Below are 27,343 nucleotides of genomic sequence, written 5' to 3' on the forward strand. Positions count from 1 at the left end.
CCTACGATTGGTGTGTTGCCAGGTCGGCCGCCAGTGAACTTTGCGCACCAATCAGATGGCCATCAGGCATCCCAAGAGCATTCACGGATCTGATAGGACTGCTGGCGACCATTAAGCGGTCGCAGTCGCGGTTGCGATTATAATCTGCTATTAGACCTAGTAGTAGCACTATACCCGAAGCATTCTTCCTTATTTGAAGGCATCGCGGCCCTGTAACATGCAAATGTCGCCATGTATTAGCACGAAGAAGGCTCTCCACCCGGATGCGAGACCGGAGATACATCTAAATGCTTAAGTTCCAGCTTTCACATGCCCAGATCTCTCGACGCTAGTCCTCCAACATAAATCGTCCCAGGACGTCAAGCTCGCGTTTGTATACGTGTCTTCGGTTGACGATTTTTATGACATCCACAGAACCGCATTTTCTTGTACATAATCTTGCTCAGCCCAGATCTAGATCGTGATTATGACTAGAACAGTCTCTGGGCTCCCATACTAACAGATGATATTTGGTACTAACGATCAACTTCTCGCATATTGAGGTATGTCTCAGGATACTCGTCCGGCTCTAGAATATATAGAATAAGCCCGGGCCAGTGACCTAAACGCGCAGAAAACGTTTGCAATACAGAAACCCAGATAACTACCCAGACTAATAGCTATATGTCTATTCTTATACTGTAGTATGGTCTCCTGGGCTTTTCTAATTGCGAGAACCAACTACTGCTAGAAGTATTACCCCCTTCTGACCTTCAGGGTGAATACAGCCCGGTACCTCAGCCATACGGTATGATTTCGACTGCTCTCTGTAATGGTCGATTCGATACATAGAGATCATCCCATCTGAAACAAGGGTCTCAAATTGGCCTAATGTGATGCCTCCGTTTTCGAAAAAAAGGACAAAACCACATATAAATAAACATAGTATTTGAACTCGATCGTATCATCAGAGCACAATAAGAAATTCCATGCTCTACACATAACCAAAAAGCAGCAATTTCTGAAGACAAACCAACTATTACATCTTAACAACAACGATGATTCAGATGACACTAGATTGCCTTACAATAGCAGTACCCTAAAATATGAAACTCATCACAGAGATTTATTGTTCAATGTTGCAGAACCCAATGCTACTTGAATCGACGAAGTGTCCACGGAATAAGTCAGTGACGATATGCGGCGATAGAGGGGAGATTTCCAGCCCTTTTGCCACCATTGAAACCACCGAACGCTTTGATATCCCCTTATTTTACATGGCGGGCTCCCGCGTACTGGTCATCATCTATGATTACACTGACAATCTATATTGAGCATGTACTGTCTGTTTTGATGTTGAACTAAAATTATATATGAGAGACTGCAAATACCGGTTTGTCAGTTAGCTGTGGATCAATCAATATAGATGACTGAATTGCTGTAGCTACTAAGGCTCTAGCAAAAGAAAAGATTCGGTTAGCTTGGTGGAATACCGAAAAATAGAATAAAACCTAAAACAGATTTGCGTAATCGACACATAAAGTGGATGTTTCGTTCAAAACTTACATGAAAAGTACATAAAGTGGAAGGCTGGAGATGGCATAGACGATGGGTAGCAGGCTGGTTTTGTTGAGACTTTAGATCGGAGGGCTTGGTGCATTGGATTGGACTCATCGAAGCTACTATAGGGTCGATAGGTGGTGAGGTCACCCATTTGCGGATGGACTGCAGAGATATTACTATGTGATCGAGGACCCAATAATGAAGGCTACGGAGAGTTGTAGGCGTGGAAGTAAAAGATAGTGCTTTCAGCATGTTTGGTGATTCTAGTGTGGCTACTGAGAAGCGTGATATTCAACAGTATTATCAACAGTATATCGTGACACTTGGTGAACACTCCCCAGCTGCTGGCCTGGGCGAATGAATCTCACTCACATGAATATCGGCTATTGCACATTCTGTAGATGGAATGTGAATTTGTGAACTGACTAGCCCTTGTGCTTGAACCACCATCCCAACCGAGGAGACAACACGGTGCACTGTGAGCACCTCGGCGGGTCTGCTGGGACAGTGATTCTTTCTGCTGACTCGCTGGGACAATCATGAGCCATGACTGGCCCAGCGAGACTCCATTCACTGCTTCTGTTATGATCTAAAAGCAACACGTGGCCCAGTTTTTCTCCCTGAAAACATCTCTCTCTGACGCTAACGCTTCTTGGTTAGCTGCTTCTTACCCTCAGTTATCCTAGTTATCAAGTGTATCACGACAGCTCGTTTGAAGATTTCAGGTGGTATAGAGCCATATTGAACATTCTCTGCCTTAATACTTGAGATTCGGCTGAAGCAGATTCGTTGACAACATGTCGGCCATCGGACAAGCTGAGGTGGACAGGCGCATCGCTGTTGCGATGAGAGAAGCGAAAGAGGATACCCTGCGTCTGCCTGAAGGTCTGATGCCTCCCATATATCTCGTATCAGTTTGCTCACATACCACCAGCCCAGAACAGTACCGCAACCCAGCAGGCCGGCAGCCAGCCGAAAATAACGAAGTATGATAAACAAGTGGCTACCGTGCTTGACGTTGTTAGACCCCTTGAGTGGGCTCTTGAAAATGGACAACCCGTCGAACGTAGGATCAAAAGCAGAGAGTCAATCACTGCAGCTTTACTTTACCGCCGAGGAGTGGAGGTCGCGAGATGCGTGCGGTGCCAGACAAAAGGTCCTTTTGTCAGGTGCGTGATTTCGCCTAGCTTTGGTGGCCGTGCCCTGCACAGGGCGGCTTGTGCAAATTGCATTTTTTATCACCAAGGAACGTACTGTGAGCACAGGTTGAAGTTCGAGAAGTCCAAGGGTGATATGTGGGCCGAGGCGGACACACAGTAAGTCCTCCGATACCAATGTGGGTTTCTGGCTAACGGGCATTCCAGACTTGTTCTTCCAAACGGAGGCTTGCGGCAAACGCTACAGCTCATTGGTGAGGATGGATTCGACTTTTTGCGCGTTAATGATGAAGATTCCGCCTCCGAGGCCCAGGAGTTGGGCGAAACATGTGCTCTTAATGACTCATCTCCAGCTCATCAATCGGAAGACACTGCGCTCAGTGGCACCATTCATTCCTCGGAAGAGCAGAGTATCCTGCCAACGGGCGCCACAAACAGCGGCAGCGAAAAGGAAGCCGAAGTTTACCAGGCGGCAGATACCTCGTTGTTCGACCCCTCTGCCAACGAATCAGTCTTGTTGGCAGAGGGGCCGTGGTGTCGGCTTCTCTACTCGGAAGAAATGCCAGCAGATGACTGTGAAACCTTGCCACAGTCGTCCGCCACGCAAATCGGTGAAGATATCTGCTCATACCCTCCGGCCGGCGATTGCCCTTTGGCTTTGGTGCTTGAAGACGCTGAGTACAGCATCGAACACGAGCCTCAGAAGAACAAGCAGGAATAAGCTTGTTCTTCTGAGGCTCGTGTTCGGTTGCTGTTTTGAGTTTCTTTCATTTCATCTTTGTTTTTTGTTTGGTTTCTTCTCTTCTCTGCCTCTCACCTGAGTTGAAGGTCAGCATGTCCATGAAGATGCGGAGTGTTCTTTTTCATACCTGGACCTGATGAAGACAGAGCCACCACTAGCCTTGTATGGGATGATAAGAGATGAGGCGAGAGAAAGAGATGAGTCTCATCGGGAGAGAGAGAATAGAAAGAGATGTCGAAGTATGAAGTGAATAAGGGATGATGAGTGTTGCGAACAGTGAAGAGGAAGATGCGCTTTTAAGACTACAGCCGAAGAGCTGTGGGCACGGGCCACAGTCACGTGAGGGGTTGTGAACACACACGGCTTCCTACTCACTCACTCACTTTCTCCTGCCACGCCGTTCTGTCCTCCCGGAGCCGTGCTCCTGCGCTGATTCTCTTCGCCCTGTTGAGCCTGTTCACGACTCGAGCTTGAAGGAACTGGTTTCGGGAAGATTTGCTCCCGCGTGTGACCCCCCTCTTGTATGTATTTCTTCTCTTCTATGACTTTCACCCACCCAGTATTCTGGCTTGGGATCCCGCCACAGCCCGGCCGTCCCAGGCATACACCAGTCGTGACGCTATATCCACGCACATATTGAATCCCGGTCCCCGTCCCTGTCTTAAGAAGGTGCTTCCACGCACTTGCTGGACCCCCGTTTCCACATGGACACGATGACTTTCTGCTCCTGATTATTTTTTTTTTATTTTCTGCTCGCGCTATCCTCTGTCCCAATGAAAGTCATGGGTCTCTGTCTGATGACGCTGATGTGTCCTGCCAGACCCTCTCTTCCCCACCACTTGTCACCATGGCGGATCCTACCGATCTGAACCTGGATGCACCCAGTGATTTACAGGATATTCCGGACATGTCTATGCAACTGCTTCCCCCGCCGGAGGGGACATATCCTGATAAGTGAGTTTGGCCCGTTCACTCCCTCTCCTCCTTTCCCACCCTCTCTGTGCCCCTTGCCACACGTCGGGTAGCGGATCGGTCCGCTGTGGCTCCATAGTGGATCTGATAACTCACATCGTGGTGATCTTCCTTAAAGGGCGACGCTTCTCGCAGCAGTGCAAGCTCACGGAAAAGCTCATGGATACAACGTCGTAGTCAAGTCGTCCAGCACTCCCACGGAAAAGAAACCGGGGCGGACTGCTAAGGTCTGGTTGCGATGCGATCGCGGGGGCCACTATCGCCCGCGCAACGGGCTCACTGAAGAGACGAGGAAGCGGCGGCGAACATCCCGGTTGATGGATTGCCCGTTCATGCTAGTTGCAGCTGGAACTCCTGGGATTTGGACGCTGACTGTCTTGAACGCCACGCACAACCACGGCCCGATTGTCGAAAAGCCTCGGCAGGTCCCTCATCATAAGGTCCGGAAGGGCCAGATCGCAGCGGTCCCCTACGATTGGCCGCACGATGCGACGCTGACCCCCTATACGACGGCGTTAGTAATTATTGACATGCAAAAGGACTGTGCGTATAATCCCATGTGGTCGTGTGGGTCCTGGCTGAGCCTTTTACTAATGGGATGCCAACACAGTCTGTTTGCCGGGTGGATACATGAGCCTTCAGGGCTACGACATATCGGCTAATCAGGCACTAATTCCGAAATTACAGCATCTGCTGAATGCATTTCGCTCATCCGGTTTTCCCATCTACCACACCCGGGAAGGTAGGTGAAAGTCTCGGCACTTTCCCTTCCTTTTCCTTCGATTACTGACGTCGTCCAGGGCATCGGCCCGATCTGTCGACACTCTCTAGTAGAGAGGCCTACCGCTCACAAAATAATGCTTCTGGCATGGGAATTGGATCTCCCGGACCCCTAGGCCGTCTGCTGATACGTGGCGAGGTGGGTCACGACACTGTCGACGAACTGTACCCGGTTCACGGGGAACCGGTCATTGACAAACCTGGCCGGAGTGCCTTTGCACATACCGACTTCGAACTTATCCTCCGCAATCGCGGCATCAAGAACCTGGTATTAGTAGGTGTAACGACCGATGTGTGTGTTGCGACGACTATGCGCGAGGCCAATGACCGGGGCTTTGACTGCGTGGTGCTTGAAGACGGAACTGCAGCTAGCGAACCATCCCTTCACATGAGTGCCATCGAGTCAGTCAAGATGGAGGGAGGAATCTTCGGAGCAGTAGCCAAATTAGAGGACGTGATGCATGCAGTGGAGAACTTCAAAGCCGTGACTGTGAAGAAGCTGGCTCCGCAGATGACGGTATGATAGGTGGCGTGGAGATGATTCAATTTTTGCCTTATTCTCTTTACCTCTTTGCTACTCGCCCACAGTGGCCTTCTGACTTTATTGGGATCAAATCTGGGATACCATTCAGCGCTATCAACATTGGAGGAATGAGCTGCCACTGGGTTAGAGGAGCCATCATCAGGACGGCCAAGGACAAGATATCATAACGAAGCTATGAACACGATTTATGGACATGCATACATTGAATATGAAACTGGTATCTTCCAAACACCATGTACAAAGAGTAACCACTAAACGCCTCAACCTAACCCAACCGCATCAAACTACAATCAACAAATCAATAGCAACAAAAATAAATCAACCCTATAACCACTTCCTCCCCGCAGCCGTAACCCTCCCCCTAAACACCGGGCTCTTAATCTCCATTCCCTGTCTATAAAACGGACTCATGACCGTCTTCACATAATTCTCATACACCTCAGTCATAAACTGACGCACGGCTTCCTCCGTCTGCGGCGACGTCGGATTATTAGCTATCGAGCTCGCAGACGCGCGCGACGACCCGCCCGAAGATCCCAACAACAGCGACCCAGACATCGACCCGCCCATCGAACCACTCCCACTCCCTCCCTGACCGCTATTCGAAGCTAACTGGGGCGGCTGATGCAGAAGAAGGAACCTTGCCCCGGAGGGGGTCAGGAAGGCGGAGATGTATGCTGATGCGGGGGGGTAGGTGTCGATGTGTTTTAGGTACCTGCCATGAAACAACATCGATATCAGCATAATGGCCAATTACGCCCAGTACTTATCAATATATTAAGAAAAAGGGGATATACATATTCCCATTCATCCACTGCGCTTCCTCCACAATATCCAAACTCGAATGGATAATGAACTGGTTCATGTACTGCGCTGTATCAGGGAATCGGAAACGGGCGATCCCGTCACCCCCGGATTTGGATGTGCCGAAGGCGATGTTGAAGAGGGGGACGTCCGTCGGGGAGAGGATTGTGAAGTAATAGGACATTTTGGTTGTTCGTCTGTCTGCCCGTCTGTCTGTTATACTCTCGATGGTCGGGGTCGGTTGCGGGCCACTATTTACTTGTGGCTTTCGGGGAATCGGAGATGGCCAGGGAGTTGTGTCACGTGTGATAAGATAACAAACGGAACCAGAGGGTAGGGTCCACGTGACGTGCATCATGGGTTTCTAGCTTCATCTTCATCTTCCTTTCTCATCTTCAAAGGTTACGGAAGACATAAATCCAGCTAGGAAATTAAAGGATACAATGCCTCCCCCAAAGATAGGCTACGGCCTCAACCTCCCCTCCAAACCCACCTCTCGACCTAACCCCCCCGCGCCGAAACGCAAGAAACCTATCTTCGGCGAAGACTCCGACGACGATGGACCCCAACCTACTACCAATACCAAGAAAGGTCCTAACAGCGGCGGCGGCGCAATTGAAATCACGACAATAGGCGGACTAGACGATCTCACACCTAGCAACAACCAAGAAGAAGAAGAGAAGACAGAAGAGCGCCCCGCGAAACGCAAGCTCCTCGCCCCCGGCGCATCATCCGGAGCGCCCAAACCACCCAACATGAAACCGCTCAACAAGAGCTCCATATTTGCGGACGCCTCAGACGATGACAACGAAGAAGCGAACACACCAACCTACGGCCTCAACCCCTCGACATCCAAACCCAATCCCAAATCCAAAGACATCGACACCACAAAACCCTACACCAACCTCTCGGCCCTCCATAGCAGCCGCAAACACGCCGCCGAAGCGTCCGAACTTGACCCAACCATCTACTCGTACGACGCCGTGTACGACAGTCTACACGCGAAACCCGGCAAGGACAAGAAGGCCTCCGACAGCGAGAGCGGCTCCACAGTACCTAAGTACATGACGTCTTTGCTCCGCAGCGCGGAGATCCGCAAACGGGACCAAATGCGAGCGCGGGACCGGCTGCTCGCGAAGGAGCGCGAAGCAGAGGGCGACGAGTTCGCCGACAAGGAGAAGTTCGTGACGGCAGCGTACAAGGCGCAGCAGGAGGAGTTACGGCGGGTGCAGGCGGAGGAAGAGGCGCGGGAGAAGGAGGAGGAGGAGAGACGGAAGAAGAACGGGGGGTCTGGGATGGTGGACTTTTATCGGGATATGTTGTCGCGCGGGGAAGAGAGGCATGAGGCTGTTGTGAAGGCTGCGGAGGAGGCGGCGAAGAAGGTGAAGGAGGGTGGAGCTATTGTTGAAGAGGAGGAGGGAGAGAAGGAGAAGAGCGAGGCGCAGGTGGCGGAGGAGTTGAATGCCAAGGGGGCGCATATTGCGGTTAATGATGAGGGACAGGTGGTGGATAAGAGGCAATTGTTGTCGGCGGGGTTGAATGTCGCACCGAAGCCGAAGCAGACACAGAGGGAGAAGGATGCGGCGGCTGCGGCGGCGTCGAGGGCAGCGGTGCAGGCTTCGAGGTTTGGGGCGCAGAGGCAGGCCGAACGCGGTGGACAGCGTGCGCGCCAGACGGAGATGATTGCGTCGCAGTTGGAGGAGCGGGCGAGACAGGAAGAGGAGGCAGAGGCGGCGCGGCAGAAGGAGATTGCGGAGCGGAGTCGCAGTCGCAAGACCGAGGGAGATGTCATGAGTGCGAAGGAGAGGTATCTGGCCAGAAAGAGGGAGCGCGAGGCTGCTGCGAAGAAGGCGTGATTGATTACTTCGTGGGTGGCAGATTGCATATAGTTGGCGTTGGACATGGATTCTGTATAGTTGTATGATATAATGAATGATTACTGGGCTGCTTAGACAACAGCAACAACCAGTCTGGATTACGGAACGAAACTAGCAAATGTACTAGTAGTGAGACAGTATATTTGGACTTTCGTTACTCATTCTTAGTCGTGAACCTAACGCCGGCAATGCTATCTCTTAACTAAGTGTTCTAGTATAAAAATGCGCTGCATCTTGGAACTGCTTTTTACCACCAACGCCGTTCAATATGACTATGCGGTCAGGGCGAAACTGAGCCCCATCAGGACCATTCCTCCGATAGCGAACCCAGTGCACAATCCCCGATTGTGAGTTAGGGTAAGGCCTTCGCTGAACAGCTGCAGAGCAACCGAGATCATAACTCCCGCCGTCGCGGCAAACATACCGCCGTAGACACCCCAGGACGGGCCAGCGGTGTCGTCACCATTAGCACGCCGAGCACCCCAGATCCAGAGAGCTGCCAGCGCAGCGCCTGCGGGTTGGCTGATACCACCTAGCAAACTTGACCAGAACATCGCCCAGCCGCGCGAATGCAGCGCGAGATACAGAGGTAAGGCCATAGCGAATCCTTCGCTGATGTTGTGGATGAAAAGCGCCAAGAAAACCGTGAGGCCTAGAGTCGGGCTCGCATGGTTCGTGGCGTAGGTGATAAACCCCTCCGGCAACTTGTGCAGAGCAATCGCCATCGATGTCTGCAGACCGATGGAGAGAAAGGCGTTCTGTGGCACATGGTGATGGTGTTGGGGATTGGGTGGCGGCTTAGTTCCGTCCTCAGATGCCACATCCTGGTCGTCAAGAAGCCCAGTACGGGACGAAGAGGAACTCGCCTCTTGAGGTCGAATTTGCGAGGATGGTAGGTTTGCCTCAAGATCATCCAATTGTGCTGAGTCCACTTGCACGGATATGCTGTGGGGGTGCGGCAGCGGCGGGCGCACGGTGCCGTCATCCAGGACAGAGATTTCCGGTCCCTCGAGGGTCTTGGTGCATTCGTGCCCGCACGCCTGCGAAAAGCCAAAACAAGGGCCATTCTCGTCGCATTGTGACTTGACTCCGCCAACCAAACGACTGAGGCGTCGTGTGAAGCGGATACGCAGGGATTCCCTTCGCAGAAGTGCGCCTGGGTCGTCTCCAGCAGCAGGGACGGTCACAGTGGCCGGGGAAGACTTGTGCGTCAAAAGAGGAGTTCGCTCATTCAGGTGGTTAGGGCCGTGGGAGTGTGAATGGCCGTCTGGCTTGCCCCCGTGTTCATGACCAGAGGTGGGGTGTGGCTCATGGGTATGAGCACAATCGACGACATGTGACGGTATGTAGCGATGCAATAGTGCCGATGCCAAACGGATGACGACCGCGCCCGCCAGAAAGAGACCGATAAGCACGTATGCAGCGAGCGAGGGGGACAAGCCAGCCCGAGTCAGGTACCGATGAGAAGTAGGCAGCATGCTATAGAGAGAAGTGTAAAGCTAGCGCGGTCAGCATGCTAGCAACATTAGGGTCAACTGGTCAAAGAGACATACCATAACGCCCGCGCTCAGACTCAGAGACGCAGATAAGAAGCCATTGTTATGGACAATCTGGAAGCTTTTACGGCGAGACAATCGCCGTAAAACAAGATCCACACAAATGACAGCCGACCCCAAGACACAAGCTGGACTATGTTAGCTAGTGAAACTAAATACTATACAGAAGGTAGACTTACCCACGCCCGACACGGCGCTCATGACCCAGCCCCGGAGGTCATTGCTGGCAGCCATGATAAACAAAAGGCGAGAATGCCAGCAATGGATGCTAGCGAAAAGACACTGACGGCGAAGAAAGAACGAGACTTTTCAAAGGGGAAAGGAAAGAGAGTTTGGGGGAGCCTTGGATTTCATGATATCATGTCACGCGGCGGGCGATTAGATAACCTGGGGACCTTGCGGGCAACAACGCTTGCTTTGAACCAAACAGCGGCTTTGTTCCCTCTTCAACTTCTTTTATTCTCCCCTTGCCTGCAGCCAACGAATCGTCCTTTCACTGCATCTCTGCAGCACCGTTGGAGAGGTTTATTAGGGAGCTACTTGGGCGGGGTTTAGAACTACCAATTTTAAGGAAGATAATGATACGCTGCTGGGAGCCCCATCCCACTCGCGAGCCCCTTGTACAACTCATCGTGCCTCAACGCCCCTATCCGCTAGTTGCCCTACCAGCAGACTCCAAGGTCCCCAGGCTAATTTCCCATCGGGCCATGAGCTGCAGCAACGCAATGGGTCATGGCGAGTCACGTAGCAGTATGTCTCAAACGTACGATATATTACCAGCGCCAGCGCCAGGCAACAGCCCCGAATGGCTCGGAGTCCGTGATAAGCGCATAGTAGTCTGTGCGTCCTCCTTGGAAGTCGAGCTCATGCATGCGACGCGCAACATGGTTGGTGGTATGAGAGCTCTAACCTATAAGCTAGAGCCGAAGGCTTAAAGTAGACTTTGTCTTGTCGGTTCCTGCTCATGATAGTAGTAACGTGATGTAGACCGTCAGCAGCTGGACTTTTATTAGAAAATTTGATCACCTCAAGAGGGTTGGTTTTAGACATCGATGCTGCCAGCAGGAACTAGAAAGCATCTCTCTGTCCAAACGAATCATCTTCTCGCTTTGCAGTTGGAATGCAGGACGCTGATCCAGAAGCCGGGGTGCTGTCCACATTGAATGCCACAGACGTGCTTGACCATGCGTTCTGGCGAATGAATCGTAGTATCCAAAAATCATTACCCACATGCACTTTGAGCAGACACGATCGGCCCTAAACCAGTCCGAAGGTAACCTTAGTTGAATGTTCCGTTCCAGACGAGAAGCGCACTTTCTCAAAACTAGATGACATGGCGGCGAGGGGAAGTATTTCGGCGTTGCCGGTTGCGTTAGCGTGCGACTATGGGGCGTAAGAGGATCTGGGGATCGCCTGAATGGTCGGCGCGAGTTAACCTAAGATTTTAGTTGATCGTCAGTCACCAGTAGCACTCCAGATTCCACTAGTGCCAGCCATACCTCATGATAACACATCCTTCCCAGTGGCCAATGCCTCTGAGTAGCTTTATGAGCCAAGCCTCTAAAGCATCTATACTTCTCTGGTTGGTACATGTCAGACTCCAAATCCTGAATCGAAACCTGAAGTACCACCTATTTGACTCTGGAAAGACGGGGACTGTTGAAGCAGAAGAGTGTCATTCTTGCCTGTGGGTGGTCATCTGTCTATAGCCTCTCAAGCCGGGCGAAATAATTCATTGGTAGAAGAAGAATATCTGTGCTTGTAATCACTCGAGTTGCCAAATGTGTATGACTGACGTAGCGGCTCTCTAGTCCGTAACTCTTCTGCAGACTGATCTCCCCTGCACATTTATCAGATAAGCTTGTACCTGCTGCCACTGTCCGGAGAATATAGAAGTGGTACAGATGCAACCGCATTAGATTCTGAACCCTTCTTTGATAAATCATGAAGTAATCGTCGGAGAAAAGTCAGTAGTCAGGAGAGACGCAGAAAGCTAAGACGAGCCAAATTGATATAGCAACGTGGATTACCCCCCGAGCAGTGCAACCACGCAAGCCTGGGTGTCCAGAAGCATTGTTGCACCGGCCGAATCAACCATGAATGAAGTGCAACGTGAAAGGGACTTAAAGTCTGGCCCTCGGCGTCGAGTGACGTACAGGGGCTCCGTCACATGATGGCAGGCAACCAGAACTAGAAAAGCATCAATTCGATTTGATTAAAGATACTTCCCCTCTAAACTTGGGCTACACAGGCATCGGAGTCACTTACTCACTGGCATCACTTTGCTAACAAGACAGCCTCTTCATCTCCACTATAAAAGCCCCCTCAATCGCCGCCCCAAGACCGACTTGAAGATTGTTTTCATCTTCATCCTCTTCTCCCTCTATCTTCTTCTCCTCAAGCAGGTACGCTCCAAAAGCAAACAACAATCATGTCTCCCACCCAATCTCTTGGTAAACTCCTGGTTCTGATTCTCATCTCTTCAAGCTCTGCCATGTCTCTCACTCGCTACACTGCACCCATCCCCCAGGGCGCGAAGGTGGTCGAGACGCGTGAGCAACTCAACCAAGTAGTTCGGGAAAATCCCGAGACTGTCCTGTATGACCAGGATGGCGGCTACATGTTGAAAGATGAGAGCGGAACCGTGGTTGCCATTGCTGCAGACTCTCTGTGTCCCGAGTTGGACCAGGCCTTGGCCGAAGTCGAGGCCCTCCAAGCAGAGACGAAGCTGGCTGGCAATGCCGGAGAACAAGGTGACACCACCAGCAAGAAGAGAGACGTTAATAATGTTCAGGACACTAATCGTCCACTTCGTTGTTCTCATCCTAGATGCTTCAATTCCGCCATCTGCCTGACGTATACCGATTGTCACGTCTGTTTGCGATCACACCACTGTATTTGAGGTGGTCGATACTTTACATGGTGGGGTGCGGAGGGCTGGAATGAATTTCAAATAAGGAGAATTGGTGAATAATTGGATTGTGATGGACTGTGTGGCAGTGGACTACCTCCATGAAATTGTGGCCATGTATGTAAGCAGGTGTCATGCTAGGCAGACCAGGGCAGAGATGGTTTTCAATGGCTTGGTCCTTTGGGTGGCCTGGACCGAGAATATAATGTGGTTGTCGTCTTCTTCGTGCAATATGGGTGTAGCACTGTAGTAATGTAAGAACATAGAGGGGCATTTCTAGCTAGTCAATGCGTACCCAGGCGTAGGCGATTACTACATCAGAGAGACTCAAGTCAGCCCCAAATTGTCTTCTTTATCAGCTACAGGATCAATTATGCGCACCACATATACATGAAGACAAGCTTAGGGTCTGCTAAATACATGTGACGGATAATGAACATGATCTTGTTTACAGGCGATTCACAGAGAGGCCACAGACCATGAATGACCGTACGATATGCTATGATAGCACTATGTAGAAAAGACAGACGCATGAACAAGCTAAGCGAGTAGGTTTGAGTGCTCTCAGCAGGATATCTTGGAACTCAATAACATTCTTCCTGCTTCCGTATTCAGCAAGATGAATTCCCAAACACAATCCAAGCTTGGGCATCTCATGGAATTTTCCAATAAAGAAGTTCCTTCCAAAGCTCATTAAAGTCATCCCAGGTCATATTCGAGGCGTCCTTGGGTGTGATTCTTGCAAAGACAATTTCGGCGTAGTTCTTCCCTTCTGAATTTCGTTTTGCAAGCCGTGAGAGCAAAATACAAGTAGCCTGAAGAGGCGAAATAAACGTTGAATCCAGCTCGTTGCACGACGAAACTATTCTTGCTAACAACTCGATATCATCCTTGTATAGAACATGGGGAGAGCTTTGGCTGAAGTCCATCAGACCCCTGTACCGTATCGCTAGGTTCTCAGCAATGGGAGTCACGGCGATCCGGAGGCAGGTCTCATATAGGATGTCGGCGTATTCGGTGGACTGCTGGGTAAACCGAGGGTCGAAGATATACCCCTTTGGTATGTTGTGAAGTATGTAGATTTTGACGCAACCAGATAGATATTTCCAATTCTGCCAGGTTGTGGAATCGTCCTTAGGAGGGTGAGGGAGTTTAATATTGACAAGGTCTTGTACATGCCACTTCTTAAGCTTCTTTCTGACTTGAATTGACCACTCGTACGCACTGTCCATGGACAGGTCAATGTTGATTTTATCGGCTAGTATTTCGTCTTCTGACGTGCTAAATTTTCGGATGACTTCCTCATTGATGCGGCGTGTCTGCGTTCTTTCCATGATTATGGGATGAGGATGGATGTTGTAAGTCACTGGCTTTGACAGAAAATAGTAAACGGATGATAACTGCCATATCCTGGGAGTTAAAGTTGGTCAGAATGCATAGCTCATATTGTAGACCGAGTTGATACAATGCTCACTACTAGGCTGCTCGGGAATTGCCTTGTTCAGAGCGGGATGCTTCTAGATTCACTATAGGAAATTCCCGGCCATTCACTAAGCTTTGCTCAGTAACCTTGTAGCTGCTAAGTAATGCTATGTGATGTCTGGGGTATCCCTCTGATGGTCGGTCGGGTCATCTGCACACGGTGATCATCCGACCAGCGAGCTGGCATAGCATATAAAGAAGTCTCAAAGGAGCTGTTAGGAAATTGCCGGTCATTCCCTCTCACAACTCCAGCCAATACACAGTCACAAGTGGGAAGCCGTATTCATTCATACAAGTGAAGGTCAAAAGTTTCCAGCGAGACGGTGTTTGAGGATTTCCCTTTTGGGGTCTTTCAGGCTATACTTCCCGATCATCTGATTGCCGCCCGCTGATTGGTCTCCGCTTCAGCATCAATTTTACTCTCTTCGGCAATCCACTTTTTTCTCCGTCCCGACTCCATCCATCTCTTCCATCCTTATCCTTTCTCTCCTCTCCTCTCCTCCTCTCCTTGGACATCCTCCCTCCCTTCATCACCGCCAACCATGTCCAAGGCCACCTTCGCGGCCATCGCTGCCGCCAGTGCCGCCACGGGCGCCGGTCTGACGGCTCTCTTCTACTCCCCTCGACCCCAACCACAACAGCAGCAACAACTCCCCCAACAACAACTTCCTCCTCACCCTCCGACTACTTCCTCCGCCAAACTCCCCGCTCCTCAACCCGCCGCTCCCTCTCTCGCCCCCAAACCTACCCCAACCAGCGGCTTCCCCGTCGACCCAGCCGGCATCTACCAGTATGGCTTCCCCGGTCCCGTGGCCGACACCCTCCTCTCCGCACCCCTAGCAGGCGCCTACGACCGTCGCACACGCAACCCGTCCTGGGTCGCCGAACACATCACCCCGCAGTCGCTCGCACAGAAGAACGCCGACCGCAAGGGCAGCACATTCTTCGAAGACACCACGATCCCGCCGCTCTTCCGTGCCAAGCTGTCCGACTACTTCCGCTCCGGCTATGACCGCGGCCACCAGGTGCCCGCCGCGGACGCCAAATGGTCGCAGGACGCCATGGACGCGACCTTCGCACTGTCGAACATGTGCCCGCAGGTCGGTGAGGGATTCAACCGCGACTACTGGGCCCACTTTGAGGAGTTCTGCCGTGACTTGACGAAAAAGTACCCCTCCGTCCGGGTGGTTACTGGCCCTCTTTACTTGCCTCACCGCGATCAAGATGGAAAGTGGCGTGTCTCGTACGAGGTTATCGGAAACCCGCCGAATGTTGCTGTCCCCACGCACTTCTATAAGGTCGTGTATGCGGAGGAGGGCCCTGCTACGGCGGGCAAGGTTGCGCTGGGCGCGTTTGTGCTGCCTAATGCGAGGATCTCGAATGATAAGCGTTTGACGGAGTTTGAGGTGCCTCTTGAAGCTGTGGAGCGCGCTAGTGGACTTGAGTTTGCGGCGAAGTTGGATGCTGGGCGCAGGAAGAGGCTGTGCCAGGAGGTCAAGTGTGATGTTGTCGTGAGGGAGTTCAACAATGCCAGCAAGAAGAAATAAATCTGGCATGGAGGTGTAGATTGAGAGATGGATGGTTTGTGGATAGTGGGAAGGGAAGAGTTCCTTCATTTGTACTATAGACTTATCATTATTCCCTTTGCATGGCCAGGGATATCATCAGGTCGATTTTGGTTCTGTATAGATTGATACCACATCTATATATGTATTCATATTGATCAGACATGATAGTTTTCCCCAGGTCGTATAGATATAGATATAGCCATAGCGCTGTCTCCGCAGCCAGTTCATAACCCAACTTCCGCGCCCCAACGCGGGTTTTATACACACACACCGAACATATTACCACCCACAAACTCCACGCCAAACCAGACTCGTAAGCAAACCACATCAACACTGAAACGCAACCCCCGACTTAGTCGCGACATTCCCCCCTCTCCCCGCAAACCCTGTCCCCTCCGAGCTCACCTCCACCAAACCAGGGCGAATCCCCTCCTTGTCCTTCTTTTTCTTCTTCCCCGAACCGGAATCCTTGTTACTGTCCTTTGACGGCGTGACATCCGTCTCGCAAACATAGCATAGAATCCGTCCATGCAGGGCAGCGGTCTGCTCCTGCTCTTCTTTGGAGGCGTGCGGGTCCGGCGCATCGTGCGGAGTCATGAATTTGTTGACGCATGGTTGGCAGATGACGTGGCCGCAGGGTTTCGTTACTTGATGTAGCAGCACAGTATTAGTAGGTGCGTTGAGGACATATGCGGTGGGTAAGTAGGTAAAACATACACATTGCTTTGAGCCCATTTGTCAGTGTTTTCTTGCAGCTTGGGCAGACACGGGCCGGGGAGCCATCGGAGGCCTTTTCTTCGGTGAAATGCACCTCAACTAAGGATTTGAGGGAGTAGCTGTGGCGGTTGGAGTCGGTGGAAGCGGGACAAATGGGGGTTAGTTTAATGGCTTTGTTGGCGGCGATTTCGTTCGGGTCGGTGGTGGGTGTGAGCGAGGGGACCCAGAAGGATGGGAGGGCTGATTTGTTTGATTCCTGGAGATTGTCAGCGAGCTGCTTACCAAGGGGATTGACAATGGTCTTAGACCTTTTCCTTCTTCAGCTCATTTTTCAACCGTTCTTGCTCCTCGCGCGCGATCCTAGCCATCTCTTTATCATCTAATTCAAACACCTTCTTCCGCTTCCCGTCCACCTCTACCTCTCGCGCCTTGAAAGCAGCCAATGCCTCTGTGGTATCTGCTTTGCGTTTCTTTGAGCTCTCATCATTCTGTGATTGGCTTGACCCGTTGTTCTTCTTCGCTGCTGCATCTAACCCCATGCTCACGAGTTCGAAATCACGGAGTTCCCGCGTTCGCGCTTCATCTAATGCCCGCTCCTCCTCCTCTGCAAGACGCTTTTTGGCTTCATCGCGTTCCTTTTCGAGACGCTTGATTTCCTGTCGCTGGGCGAGAAGGTCACTAATGGCGCATTCGCGACAGAAGAGATCACCGTTGGTGGCGCAGGCGACGACGGGTTCCCGCGCCGGGTGTAGGCAAAGTCGACACGAGCCGAATGGGAGGAAAGAGTCGCGGCCGATGACTCCGCGTTTGGTGCCCCAGCTTGACTTGAGAAGATCGCGCTCGTAGGAGGTAAAATGAGGAAGGGAGGTGTTGCGTTTAGAGTGCGCCATGGCGGTGGTTCTCTGCGGGGGAGGTGGATTGGTTGGTGTGAGGTTATGGATGGAGCATCGGCGAGGAAGAAGATATTGCGGAGTGGGGATCGGAGGTCGGAGGGTCGGTGCGGAGTAAGTTATGTGGGTAGATGAGGGGATGAAGCTTCCGGTAACACCAATTCAGATATTCAGCAAGTTAGATATGTGACAGGTCAAGCCAATGGCTAGAATAAAGTAAAACAAGATGGTTCGAGAGGGGAGATCAGTTGAAGGAAAGTTGAAGCTGGAGGAGAAATCGTGGCCGACGCGATTATGTCATGCCGTCACATGTAATCCTTCAATCCCAGAGTTTCATCTCTTTCTCTTCCATTGCTTGTCCAAGTGGTCACAAAAGAGATACAACATAAAGTTGAGATACCAATTAAATCTAACAAAGGGTGGAGACGATGGGTCGTCAGCAGCCATACAATCAAGAACAATTCTAGTGAAACATGTCCGAGGGAGAGAGCAATGTCACGGTTCTGAATCCCCTCATTTGATGGGTTTATGACAGCCACAGCAGAGATAACATTCACGCTTTCTCGGCTTTGCATGATTTTCTTTCTCTCTTGGATGCCCTTTGGTATGGGCGTTATGGTAAGTTCGACGCTATCAGAACGCGCACATTAGTACTCATTATGCCTTGGGTCGTTTCGGAGTTGAGACGCTCACCAGCATCCTGTCCCTCATATACTCTCCCACCAGGCCTGTCTCATTGAGAATACTCCAACACACATCATAGAAGTCCTTCTCTGGGTCAGTGCAGTCGGAATTGCGGTTAGCAGGCCCTTTCCGTGGTTTCTCTGGCTTTTGGGGGCGTCTCTTTCTCGGGGCAGTCTTTGCTTTAGCCAGAGACGGATTGACCTCGATGTCTGTAAATCCTGCACTTGCTACCTTTCGAAACACCGCTTCTGCCTCCTCAAACCCTGCTTCCATAGCCTCTAGGACCTCATCCCACCAGCTACCAGCCATATCCTCTAGCGTCAAAGATTTCACGATTTCAACAATACCGGCAGGCTCAGCTGCCCCAGTTTGCTCTGCGTCTGGGCCGGCCACCAAAGCAGCTGGGAGTTGGGAACTGGTAGTTTCTGCGTTGATCATGTTGGAGGTTGACGCGTTTTCCCATACAAGCTGATCGCATTCACTGCAGGTTTCAGATCCCCACGGACCTTCTTTGTTCTCTCTTGTGGCCTGTATCGGGGTATTGTCCCTGATGGCAAAACTGTTTGCACCCATTTGCCCGTACTGTGTTGTCATCATGTCAAGGTCATCTGTTTTTTCATTGTCTTCCTGTTGCTCCTCGGCATATCCGTGGTCACTAAAGTGAACCTCTTCTTCAGGATAGTCAAACATGCTCTCTGGTAGGAAGATGCCGCGGTCATCAGTATCCACCTGTCTTCCAGGATCGTTGCTGAAGAGTTTCTCGCTTTTTCCCTCGTAATAGTCACCATATTCGTCCACCTCATACTCGTCATTTCGCTCAACCGTTTCTATCCAGGACTCGGAATCTCGTACGGAGCTATCGCTATAATCAACGGTTTCCCACGAGTTCGTTCCGTCATCAGAGACTTCAGGTCTAACAGCATACTCGGTCGAGTCATCCGTGGCTTCCCCGTCGCCGGTCATTCCAGCTTCACGATCCCCTGCAGTATGTCCAGCGAACTCTCCAGTCTCGCTATCCGCCGCCGCCTCAAACATTGGTGGAGGATCCGAAAGTCCAACAACCGGGGGCTCTAAAATAAACTCGAGGGCTGCACAAATCAGTTGGTGGCCTTCTCCTTCTGATACCTGCAATGTCTCCAGGAAGACCAGCATATTGTTCACTCTCTAGGGCGCTCACCTATTCGCTTCCTCTCCTCGGACGGTGGACACTCCCATCCCCTCCGCACAGAATCGACGTACTCATCCACAGCCAGATATATTTCCCGGATCAGTATCACGAGCAAGATCTTGACGACCCTACCCAACATGCTAGTCCCCAAGTATCTATCAGTACCTGCGAACAACCACAACCTGGTCAGCACGTAACTTTTCACAGAACGACCTTCGCTTGCACGTAGGAAGCAAAATGAACTCGAGGTAAAGAAATAAAACACACGCATTGCAAAACCCAGACACGTCCTGCTGATCTTATAGCCATAATACCCGGCCACGCACACCCAGTACCCCGCGCAAACGGACCAAAGACTGATCGGGTATACCAAAATGGCGAACACAAGCACCTTGGCCTTTATCATTGTTCCGGATATTATTCCAAAGTCATTGCTGAAGTTAATATGACCGCGTGTAAAAAGACGATAGGCTGTAGGCACCTATAGGTAGAGGCTTCAAGTAGTAGTAGGTGGTGATAGCCTGGCAGTAAGTAAGTTAAGTAGCATCAACCCAACCAGGCAGGCAACTACTCTCCGACCACCTCCAGCACCAAAACAATAGGATTACACCAATATTGAAACTGGTAGTAGCAGCAATCTGATTCCAATCCCCAAGGGAGAAATTTTTTTCTTATCTTAGAAATGAAGAAATAAAAACAACGCAAAATGTACTACTGAATCCACAGTGGGAGGCCAGCCTTATGCGGTGGATCCAAAACAGCAGTGCATCAGGTCGCTAGCGATGTCACTTTCTTTTCTTTGCCCTTTAATTCATCTCATTTAATATTCCCCATAGATTTGGAAGTCCAACTTCTATTTCAAATTTTCTATGTATCTGCTTTCGAGTCATTGGTATAAACCGATAGATATACGCTGAAGCGATACAAATACTAAATAGTAACCTACTGATATATCACCTTTCAGGAGGAGATATCAAAGTAAATATAGAAATGAAATCATGAATATCTCAAGCGGTAGCTACTTAATAAGGTCTACTAAATATTGGGTATTATATCAGGTAGTTCGGTACACAGCGATAGCACTGATACATATGGAAGCACCTCGCGTGCTACACTGCCATTTTCACCTAAGCGTTGGAAGTTATGGCAGGTGAATGAATGATACTAGATAAGATACGTGGTTCTATTAAATCTTAATTGCTATCACAAGTGAAGTGAGTCTATTATAGTCATTACCTTGACTCTGGTGAATTGTTAACTAACATATTAGCTAGGGATGGAATGCCAGATTGTCACTGCCGTTGTTGTAGGCTTTTCCAATCATGTGAAGGTGATTGGAAAAGCTGAAGCTAGTAGCTGTTTTCCTGGTTCATACTAGTCCTCGTTATATATGTCTTGAATGTTTGGCTAGCGTGCGAAAAGTCATGGAATAGGCCATGGAGTCATTACTATATATTGTGGCTGTGTGCTAAAAGTACAAACTAGGACAAGTCCTTACACGTCAAGTTTAAAAACGTAAAGTCCATGCCAGTGGCTACTACGTACGAGGTGTAACCGGAAGCCAGATCTATTTTTGCATCCTCAAGCTAGAAGCATCTTTCATAACTAGCTAGCTCATAATTACGAATCCAATTATTCCTCAATGCCATATCACGCCAAACATAGTCGCCAGGGAGATCTCATGCACAGGTATCTCGAGTTCAACTTGACAGAAAATGAAAATCAAGACAAGTAAAGAAATGACATTTTTCCGCCCACGTGCCTTACTCGAACACAATACATACCCAGCCAGAAAACGACCCATCCATCCAGGAGATCCAACAAGGACAAAAAAGTGAAGATAAAGAAAAGCTGGAAAAGTGGTATCAAGGTCGTAACGGCGCCGGACTCGGTCTATTTGCGGAGCCCGCGCGCAGAAGAATCTATCAGGTGAAACAAAAAGAGATGATAGGTAACGTCAGAGCTCTAAATCATATAAGAGGTAATAGTAATACGAGATGATAGAGAAGGGCAAGATGCAATGAAATAGTTTCAAAATGAAAGATGATGTGGGGTATAAAGTGAGTCAGTCGTAAGATAATGAGAACGAAGAAGAAAATTAGGCGGGTCTTGACAAGGGTGAGTTGAGAAGATATTTTTTTCTTGGTTTCGCTTTGAATTTGTTCGCTCTGTTTATGCGTTGACAGCTTGCTCGGGTGTGGCAGTAAGTTTCTTGGGCGTGGTCTCGTCGACGGCATTGCTATCTTCGTTCAAAGAGGATTGATCGGGATCCGCGGTGACGAAGGAGTGTTCAGTGTGTTTGGAGCTCGACTCGAAACCATCGTCGCTTTTGGCCTTGTGGACCTGGCTATAGAGATTCTCTGACTCCTCGATGAAATGCGCACTATTCCTGGTGCCTGGACTCAAACTACGCAGGGAGTGCGGTTGGCCGGGGTGCAATGACCCGGAGGTGATCGAGTCCGCACTACTGGCAATAGCTGGATCGGACATTCTCGGCTCTTCCGATGGGGTGGGCTTCCGAAGTTTGAGGCGTTCCTCAGGTGGCATGTTCTGCCACTCGCTTCCAAAGGTGATAATCGAAGCCTTCTTGCCATGTACAGTGAAGCTGGCAGACTTGCGGGACAAGCCTTCGCCTTCATGCGCTCCCTGACCGTCTTCGTGCGCGGCTGCGGCGGAAGGCGAGTCGCGAGATTTCTTGCTGCGAGGGAGATGGGCGTGGGGAACACCGGGGGTATCCCGGAGAGTCCGATGAAGACTGCGGCGAATCCGACTGGAACGGTCCATTTGAGTTGTCTCTTGGGTGTCGTTCTGCTTCTGATCGATGTCACCGTCCTTGATAACAAGGGATTGCCTCTTGGCCTGAGGAGAGGTATTCACCTCCAGCAAACCTGCCTCGCGAAGCACGCGCTCTTCTCCATCATCGAAGCTTCCAGGGGATGTGATTTTGGAAGCACGTGAAGCCAAGCTAGAGACGTCTATCTTACTGGCAGCACTGAGCACGGAGGCTTCCCGGGTCAGTCGGTTCGATGGCTCGGGAGAAGAAGACTTTGTACGCTGCTTCAGATCTTCTACCGATAGTCGTCTACCAATCCGAGAAGCGGCTTCGGATGACGCAAAGGATGCAGGAATGCTCGGTCTGCGCAGTTCTTCTGCTGCAGGTTGAGGAGCCGGTGGTTGGCATATGGAAGGAGGCTTGATAGATTCAGGGTGCGGCGAAGGCGGCGCCGCCGTCTCCTTGATCGGTGACGCTAGTTTCTCTGGCGCTGCTTCATCCTCCCCTTCCCTTAACTCAGGGGAGGTGGTATCTGCGGGAATCTGTAGCTGCAAACGCTTTTGCTCGCCCAAAGATGGTGTCTCCGCGTCCCCTTCACCCAAGTCGCGAACGAGCACTTCGCGGTAGCACCTGGTACGCCAGATATCCTGCCTCACCCACTTGAGCTTGGCAGCCATGCGGCCCGCAGCCATAATGACGCTCTCTCGCGCCCTGGAGTGCACTGGAGTCAGGACTTGCAGATGTCTAGCGTTCCTTAGCAGATCGTCAAGCTGTCGCTGGCTGACGAAAAGTTTCTCATTGGCCTCTCGGATCTTCTGGCGCATCAGATGTCCCCGCGCGACGATCACGTCTTCGCCCATATCTGCCTCGGGATTTGGCGACGGCGGTTCCTTTTCGTTGAGGGAAACACTAGAACCCCGGCGGCTCATCCGGTTCCGCTGCGCCTCGTAGTCAGTAGCCATCATGCCCTTGCTCCGGACGCCAGTGGTTCGAAAGGCTGCAGCATAATTGAGCTTGGCCAGCCAATCGTTCATATCTGACTCGCTATTGGCTAGGAAGACTTCCTCCAAAGCGTTGTGACGAACAAAGACAAATGCATGCTTGTGCTTCTTATAACCATTATCAATCAAAGACACTGCATCATCGGTTTGCATAATCCCATCAGGTTTGAAGTCGGTCAAAGGCGGTTTAAATACAACAGCTCGACGGCGGCCTTCTTTGTGGTGTGCTTCCTCTTGGTGCATCAATGACTTCACCCAGTTAACGTCTCTGAAAAAGTAGAGCTTCGAGAACGTCAGAAGGGCACCCCATTCTTGCCATGGCGAGCGAGCCTTCTTTTTCTTTGGGTCCTTGCGCCAAAGCAATCCAACCTTGGCTACTTTGATATCCACCAGGCCTGGGTTGGAGTCTATCGGGTTTTCCATACTCGATGGCATAAAGGCATCAGGCCGTGAACGCAGGGAGACAATCTGCAACACAGCGGCTTTGGAAAAGGCACGATGGAGGTTCTCGATATCTGGCGGTCCATCTGTTCCATTACAGCGATACGGATCGTCCAGGTTCATGACATCCTTGAGACTTGGTCGAAGAGAGTCGAGTTTTCCATCCATGATCAGGGTGTAGGGATCGATGGGTTCTTTGGTGGAACGACCGAGGTGGTCGGAGCTGGCCGTCTTGAACAATGTTCGGCGAGGCTTCGGAAGATGACGCCCGTTGGGATTCGTGTCCTCGATGCGAATGAAAGGTGTGTAGGAGATATTTTCATAAAAGCATTCCAGGATATCTTCCGAGATGCCCTCTCCGCGGGTATTTTTGACATAGTCTGGTTTCTGCATCTTTCGTTTGTTATTCTTGTTGAAGACGTCGGTATGTAAGATCAAGATCGAAAACGCAATGAAATATGCCTGGTCTGCAAAAGACAAGAAAGAGTTAGAGTATTCAACAATGCGAGTGTTTAGGGGACATACCAGTACTCGCAAAGATACCCGGGTTACACTCATGATATCGGTCAGCGAAGCTCTGGAGGAAACGATCAATCTGCTGAGTCTCCTTCGGGAGTTCCACCTCCATCAATAGCTTCCTAATGGCCATATCGATCGGGTCACCAAAGAATGAGAATCCTCTCATGTACTTGCGCAAAGCGTTCTTATAGAACTCATCATTTGATTGCGAGAGTACACTGGCAATTACACTCTTTGGTACGGTTGCATCAAGCCGCTCCAGATACGTGGCCGGGGTATCACTTTCCTGTCTTTCCGGATAAGAGGGCGATTTGGAGACCGGCGTCTCCGCGCCCCTGGCCGCAGGAGACCCACTCCTGGGGAACGGAGGCTCGGAGTTCTGTCGAAGCCGCTGTGGGATGTTGAATATATCGCCAAAGCTCTTCCGTCCACTGGTTGAAGTGGACGTTCGGCCAGACGAGGTGAGATGGGGTGACTGTTGCGGCTCACTGTCCCGAATATTGGCCAAAGAATCCAGCGTAGATGAGCGAGCCCGTGTAGTAGGCGGGTTACGTTTTCGAATGGACGGCGTTGAATGGCTCGAATGAGCGGAATTTGCCGAGTCCTTCCTCAAGAGAGGGGGGCGAGGAGAGGCGACACCAGCGGAGGAGCGCGATGGTGACGGCAGTGGAGAGACGTGATCCCGGTCATGATCATCTGAAACATCCGACGTGGGAATCGAGGAACCCGGTATCGACTTGGGCGCACGTCCATTGAGCGACTGCGAAGCCGTTGGTTTGGGAGGTAAGGGAAAGAGGGGGCCCTTGTTTCTCTTCAAGCGAGGCATACGGAATCGTTTTGTGCTAGAAATTGAACCCTCGCTCGTTGGAATCCCACGCGAGGCTGAAGCGCCATGATCCCCACGATCCTGATCAGAACGTGATGACTCGGAAAACCGTGCATCTGTCACAGAAGAGCCATGGGAGTCAACAGGCTGGTCGCGGCCACTGCTCCGTATGGATGTAGTCGACAGACGGCCCGGTTCCTCGCCGCTAACTCGAGACTCTGGTCGACAGGGATTCGCCGTCTGCGACCCTGTCGACCCCTGAGCAGTATGCCTGGACTTTCCATTGACCGTAGACTGTTGTGGGGGGATCTCTTCCACCGTCGGAGTTTTCGAATCGGGGAACAGTTTGAACTTGTTCTTCCGCTTTACCGGCTCCTCGAATTCATGACTTGTCGGCGCCGTCGTGATGATTGTAGCTATAAAACGCAGAAGCATTGGAAGGTTAGTCACCAAGTTCAAATCGTCGGGTGGGAAACAAGAGATGCGAAAATAGTAGGTTCTGGGGGGATGAATGACTTACGCGGAGGCAAGGATGGCACAGGAGGGATCTCCTGCTCTGCTTTAGCGTAAGACTTGGACAATTGCGGGTCCGACGCATGACGAAGCCTCATGAAACTGAAACGGTTCATGCGCCAATTCGGGCCGCTGCCCGGCAACAGTGAGTTCCCAGTGTTTCTGGACTTTAGAGTGGGTTCATCCGCGCGACTGCGACTTTGTGTGAGGTCAGGGCCATCAGCCCTATAGTCATCGTTGTGCTCGGCATCATCTGGACCAGCCAGCGATGGTGACCGTGGAGCAGATTCGGAATGTCTAGGGGCGAGGGCGGTGGTCGAAAGCGTTGGACGAGGCAGCTGTTCGCTGTGACGGGACTGCGGTGGATCGTACAGATAGCTCCGTCTTTTGGCTTCGTTGTCAGAGGAGCCGAGGCGCAGTGCTTTCCAATGCATAGTGACGACGGTTTCCAGGAATAGTGTTTTATGTAATCCTGCAGCGCAGCGTGCTTGAGAGACCCATCCGATACTGCTCGATTGATACTTGGCGATCGTCCCACAGCGGGAGGTATGTCACGGCTTCAGTCGGATTTGCGATCGGAGCTATGGCGACGGCAAGCTCTTGGGGGGATTTGAGGAAATATGTCACCGGTCGAGCAGACCAATTTGCATCGCGAATCAGCGGAAGGGGAGAGAGAGAGAAAGCGAGGCAGGGAAAAGTTGGCAGCGCAAGGAGGTGGGGGCAAGATCGCTGGGCGGAGGAGCGCAGTCGTCTAAAAAGGGGGGGCGTGGAAAGGAGGTGGAGGTCGTCAATCACCAACGCGTAAATGCAGTGTTCCGGAAATATCGTAAAGGTCGCCAATTGAAGACCGTCACATCGCCAGGTGCGAGGTCGATGGAAAGGGTTATGGAGAAGGAAGGGAGGGCCGCGTTGAGAATTCGGGGCGGGCGTGGAGAGAGAAGGCAGGGCAGGGCAGGTGAGGGGACCAAGTAAACCACAACCACAAACTAGTCAGTTAGCAGTAGTAGTTAGGACGCAGTTCCCAAGGAGAGCAAAGGAGGGGCAGAGCAAAGAACTTTTGAGTGATGTAGTAGTAATAATAGTAATCATAGAGCGATATAAGTGAAAAGAAAAGAAAATAGAATTAGGAAAAGAAGAAGTTGGAGACAAGGAATGGTATTGAGTGGGAAACCCGGGGGGGAGGGTTGGTGGCAGGAGGGCTAAGAATCACGGCCAGGCAAGACAGCGCGAGAGAGCCGAGACAAGACGGAACCGCGATGATGCTGCTGGGGTTCACTTTTCGCTGCTGCTGACGACGGAGAGATTCCAGAAATAAGTGGAGTTGGTTTCTGTTGGAGTTTCTATTGCCATATTTCAACCAACCACACGTGCGCTCGCTCTTGTTTACTGTGGATATCCTTACTCTTTCTTTTTTTTTTAGTTTTTAGTTTTTCCTTTTCAGCCCGTCAGCCTCCCTTTGGTGTGACGTTTTTTTTGGTTACATTGTTTTTTTTTATGGTCGCGATCTTGACTGGCATGTCAATTGATTAATTAGAAGCTCTATTACATTTTCTATGTCATCCATGTATGTATGTATGTATGTATTTGACTTGTTTCTTTCGACCAGGGGTTGTCCTTACATCAATGATGTACCACCTTCATCAACACACTACACACACACATAATCCATAAAGACCAATGTAAATAGCACTCAATGTCTCTGATCTAAATATGTCCACGATCGGGTTTGGTCTGCAGAACCTCGGACGGTTTTCACAGTGGATTTGTTTCTATCTTTAACTCCTAAAACAGCCCCTAGATACCTCGTCCGGAGTAGCTAGACTAGTTCCTTCACTAGTAGCAAAATGGCAGTCAAGTATGGGGGGGAAATCAATTC

The 27,343-nt window shown here is 50.8% G+C and overlaps 12 protein-coding genes across 12 annotated transcripts; 6 read left to right on the forward strand and 6 right to left on the reverse strand.

The window, feature by feature from the left end:
• Positions 1-2,339: 2,339 nt before the first annotated feature.
• An12g04040 (hypothetical protein) lies at positions 2,340-3,420 on the forward strand (the record flags this gene model as incomplete). The annotated part of the gene is made up of 4 exons (XM_059750834.1): positions 2,340-2,427; positions 2,477-2,711; positions 2,808-2,858; positions 2,907-3,420. 4 exons carry the CDS (start codon positions 2,340-2,342, stop codon positions 3,418-3,420), a joined length of 888 nt encoding a protein of 295 aa, XP_059604431.1.
• Positions 3,421-4,288: 868 nt separating this feature from the next.
• Positions 4,289-5,904, forward strand: An12g04050 (uncharacterized protein; the record flags this gene model as incomplete). The annotated part of the gene is made up of 5 exons (XM_001395442.3): positions 4,289-4,395; positions 4,532-4,956; positions 5,024-5,155; positions 5,214-5,710; positions 5,782-5,904. 5 exons carry the CDS (start codon positions 4,289-4,291, stop codon positions 5,902-5,904), a joined length of 1,284 nt encoding a protein of 427 aa, XP_001395479.3.
• Positions 5,905-6,482: 578 nt separating this feature from the next.
• On the forward strand, positions 6,483-8,397 carry An12g04060 (uncharacterized protein; the record flags this gene model as incomplete). Its single annotated transcript, XM_001395443.3, has 3 exons — positions 6,483-6,499; positions 6,620-6,732; positions 6,965-8,397. The coding sequence occupies 3 exons, from the start codon at positions 6,483-6,485 to the stop codon at positions 8,395-8,397; spliced, it is 1,563 nt and encodes a 520-aa protein (XP_001395480.3).
• Positions 8,398-8,690: 293 nt separating this feature from the next.
• An12g04070 (uncharacterized protein) lies at positions 8,691-10,208 on the reverse strand (the record flags this gene model as incomplete). The annotated part of the gene is made up of 3 exons (XM_001395444.1): positions 8,691-9,917; positions 9,972-10,102; positions 10,154-10,208. The coding sequence occupies 3 exons, from the start codon at positions 10,206-10,208 to the stop codon at positions 8,691-8,693; spliced, it is 1,413 nt and encodes a 470-aa protein (XP_001395481.1).
• A 412-nt stretch (positions 10,209-10,620) lies between these two features.
• On the reverse strand, positions 10,621-10,860 carry An12g04080 (hypothetical protein; the record flags this gene model as incomplete). Its single annotated transcript, XM_059750835.1, has 2 exons — positions 10,621-10,663; positions 10,742-10,860. The coding sequence occupies 2 exons, from the start codon at positions 10,858-10,860 to the stop codon at positions 10,621-10,623; spliced, it is 162 nt and encodes a 53-aa protein (XP_059604432.1).
• A 1,545-nt stretch (positions 10,861-12,405) lies between these two features.
• An12g04090 (uncharacterized protein) lies at positions 12,406-13,279 on the forward strand (the record flags this gene model as incomplete). Its single annotated transcript, XM_001395446.3, has 3 exons — positions 12,406-12,868; positions 12,975-13,006; positions 13,166-13,279. The coding sequence occupies 3 exons, from the start codon at positions 12,406-12,408 to the stop codon at positions 13,277-13,279; spliced, it is 609 nt and encodes a 202-aa protein (XP_001395483.3).
• Positions 13,280-13,538: 259 nt separating this feature from the next.
• On the reverse strand, positions 13,539-14,219 carry An12g04100 (hypothetical protein; the record flags this gene model as incomplete). The annotated part of the gene is made up of 1 exon (XM_001395447.1): positions 13,539-14,219. One exon carries the CDS (start codon positions 14,217-14,219, stop codon positions 13,539-13,541), a length of 681 nt encoding a protein of 226 aa, XP_001395484.1.
• A 690-nt stretch (positions 14,220-14,909) lies between these two features.
• On the forward strand, positions 14,910-15,914 carry An12g04110 (uncharacterized protein; the record flags this gene model as incomplete). The annotated part of the gene is made up of 1 exon (XM_001395448.3): positions 14,910-15,914. One exon carries the CDS (start codon positions 14,910-14,912, stop codon positions 15,912-15,914), a length of 1,005 nt encoding a protein of 334 aa, XP_001395485.1.
• A 348-nt stretch (positions 15,915-16,262) lies between these two features.
• On the reverse strand, positions 16,263-17,542 carry An12g04120 (uncharacterized protein; the record flags this gene model as incomplete). The annotated part of the gene is made up of 3 exons (XM_001395449.1): positions 16,263-16,582; positions 16,653-16,908; positions 16,961-17,542. The coding sequence occupies 3 exons, from the start codon at positions 17,540-17,542 to the stop codon at positions 16,263-16,265; spliced, it is 1,158 nt and encodes a 385-aa protein (XP_001395486.1).
• Positions 17,543-18,199: 657 nt separating this feature from the next.
• An12g04130 (hypothetical protein) lies at positions 18,200-19,533 on the reverse strand (the record flags this gene model as incomplete). The annotated part of the gene is made up of 2 exons (XM_059750836.1): positions 18,200-19,314; positions 19,404-19,533. The coding sequence occupies 2 exons, from the start codon at positions 19,531-19,533 to the stop codon at positions 18,200-18,202; spliced, it is 1,245 nt and encodes a 414-aa protein (XP_059604433.1).
• Positions 19,534-21,566: 2,033 nt separating this feature from the next.
• On the reverse strand, positions 21,567-25,901 carry An12g04140 (uncharacterized protein; the record flags this gene model as incomplete). Its single annotated transcript, XM_001395451.1, has 3 exons — positions 21,567-24,076; positions 24,135-25,370; positions 25,475-25,901. 3 exons carry the CDS (start codon positions 25,899-25,901, stop codon positions 21,567-21,569), a joined length of 4,173 nt encoding a protein of 1,390 aa, XP_001395488.1.
• Positions 25,902-26,050: 149 nt separating this feature from the next.
• Positions 26,051-26,782, forward strand: An12g04150 (hypothetical protein; the record flags this gene model as incomplete). Its single annotated transcript, XM_059750837.1, has 3 exons — positions 26,051-26,181; positions 26,300-26,422; positions 26,662-26,782. 3 exons carry the CDS (start codon positions 26,051-26,053, stop codon positions 26,780-26,782), a joined length of 375 nt encoding a protein of 124 aa, XP_059604434.1.
• Between the last annotated feature and the right edge of the window lie 561 nt (positions 26,783-27,343).

This window comes from Aspergillus niger (genome assembly GCF_000002855.4).
Source record: "Aspergillus niger supercontig An12".
NCBI lineage: Eukaryota > Fungi > Ascomycota > Eurotiomycetes > Eurotiales > Aspergillaceae > Aspergillus > Aspergillus niger.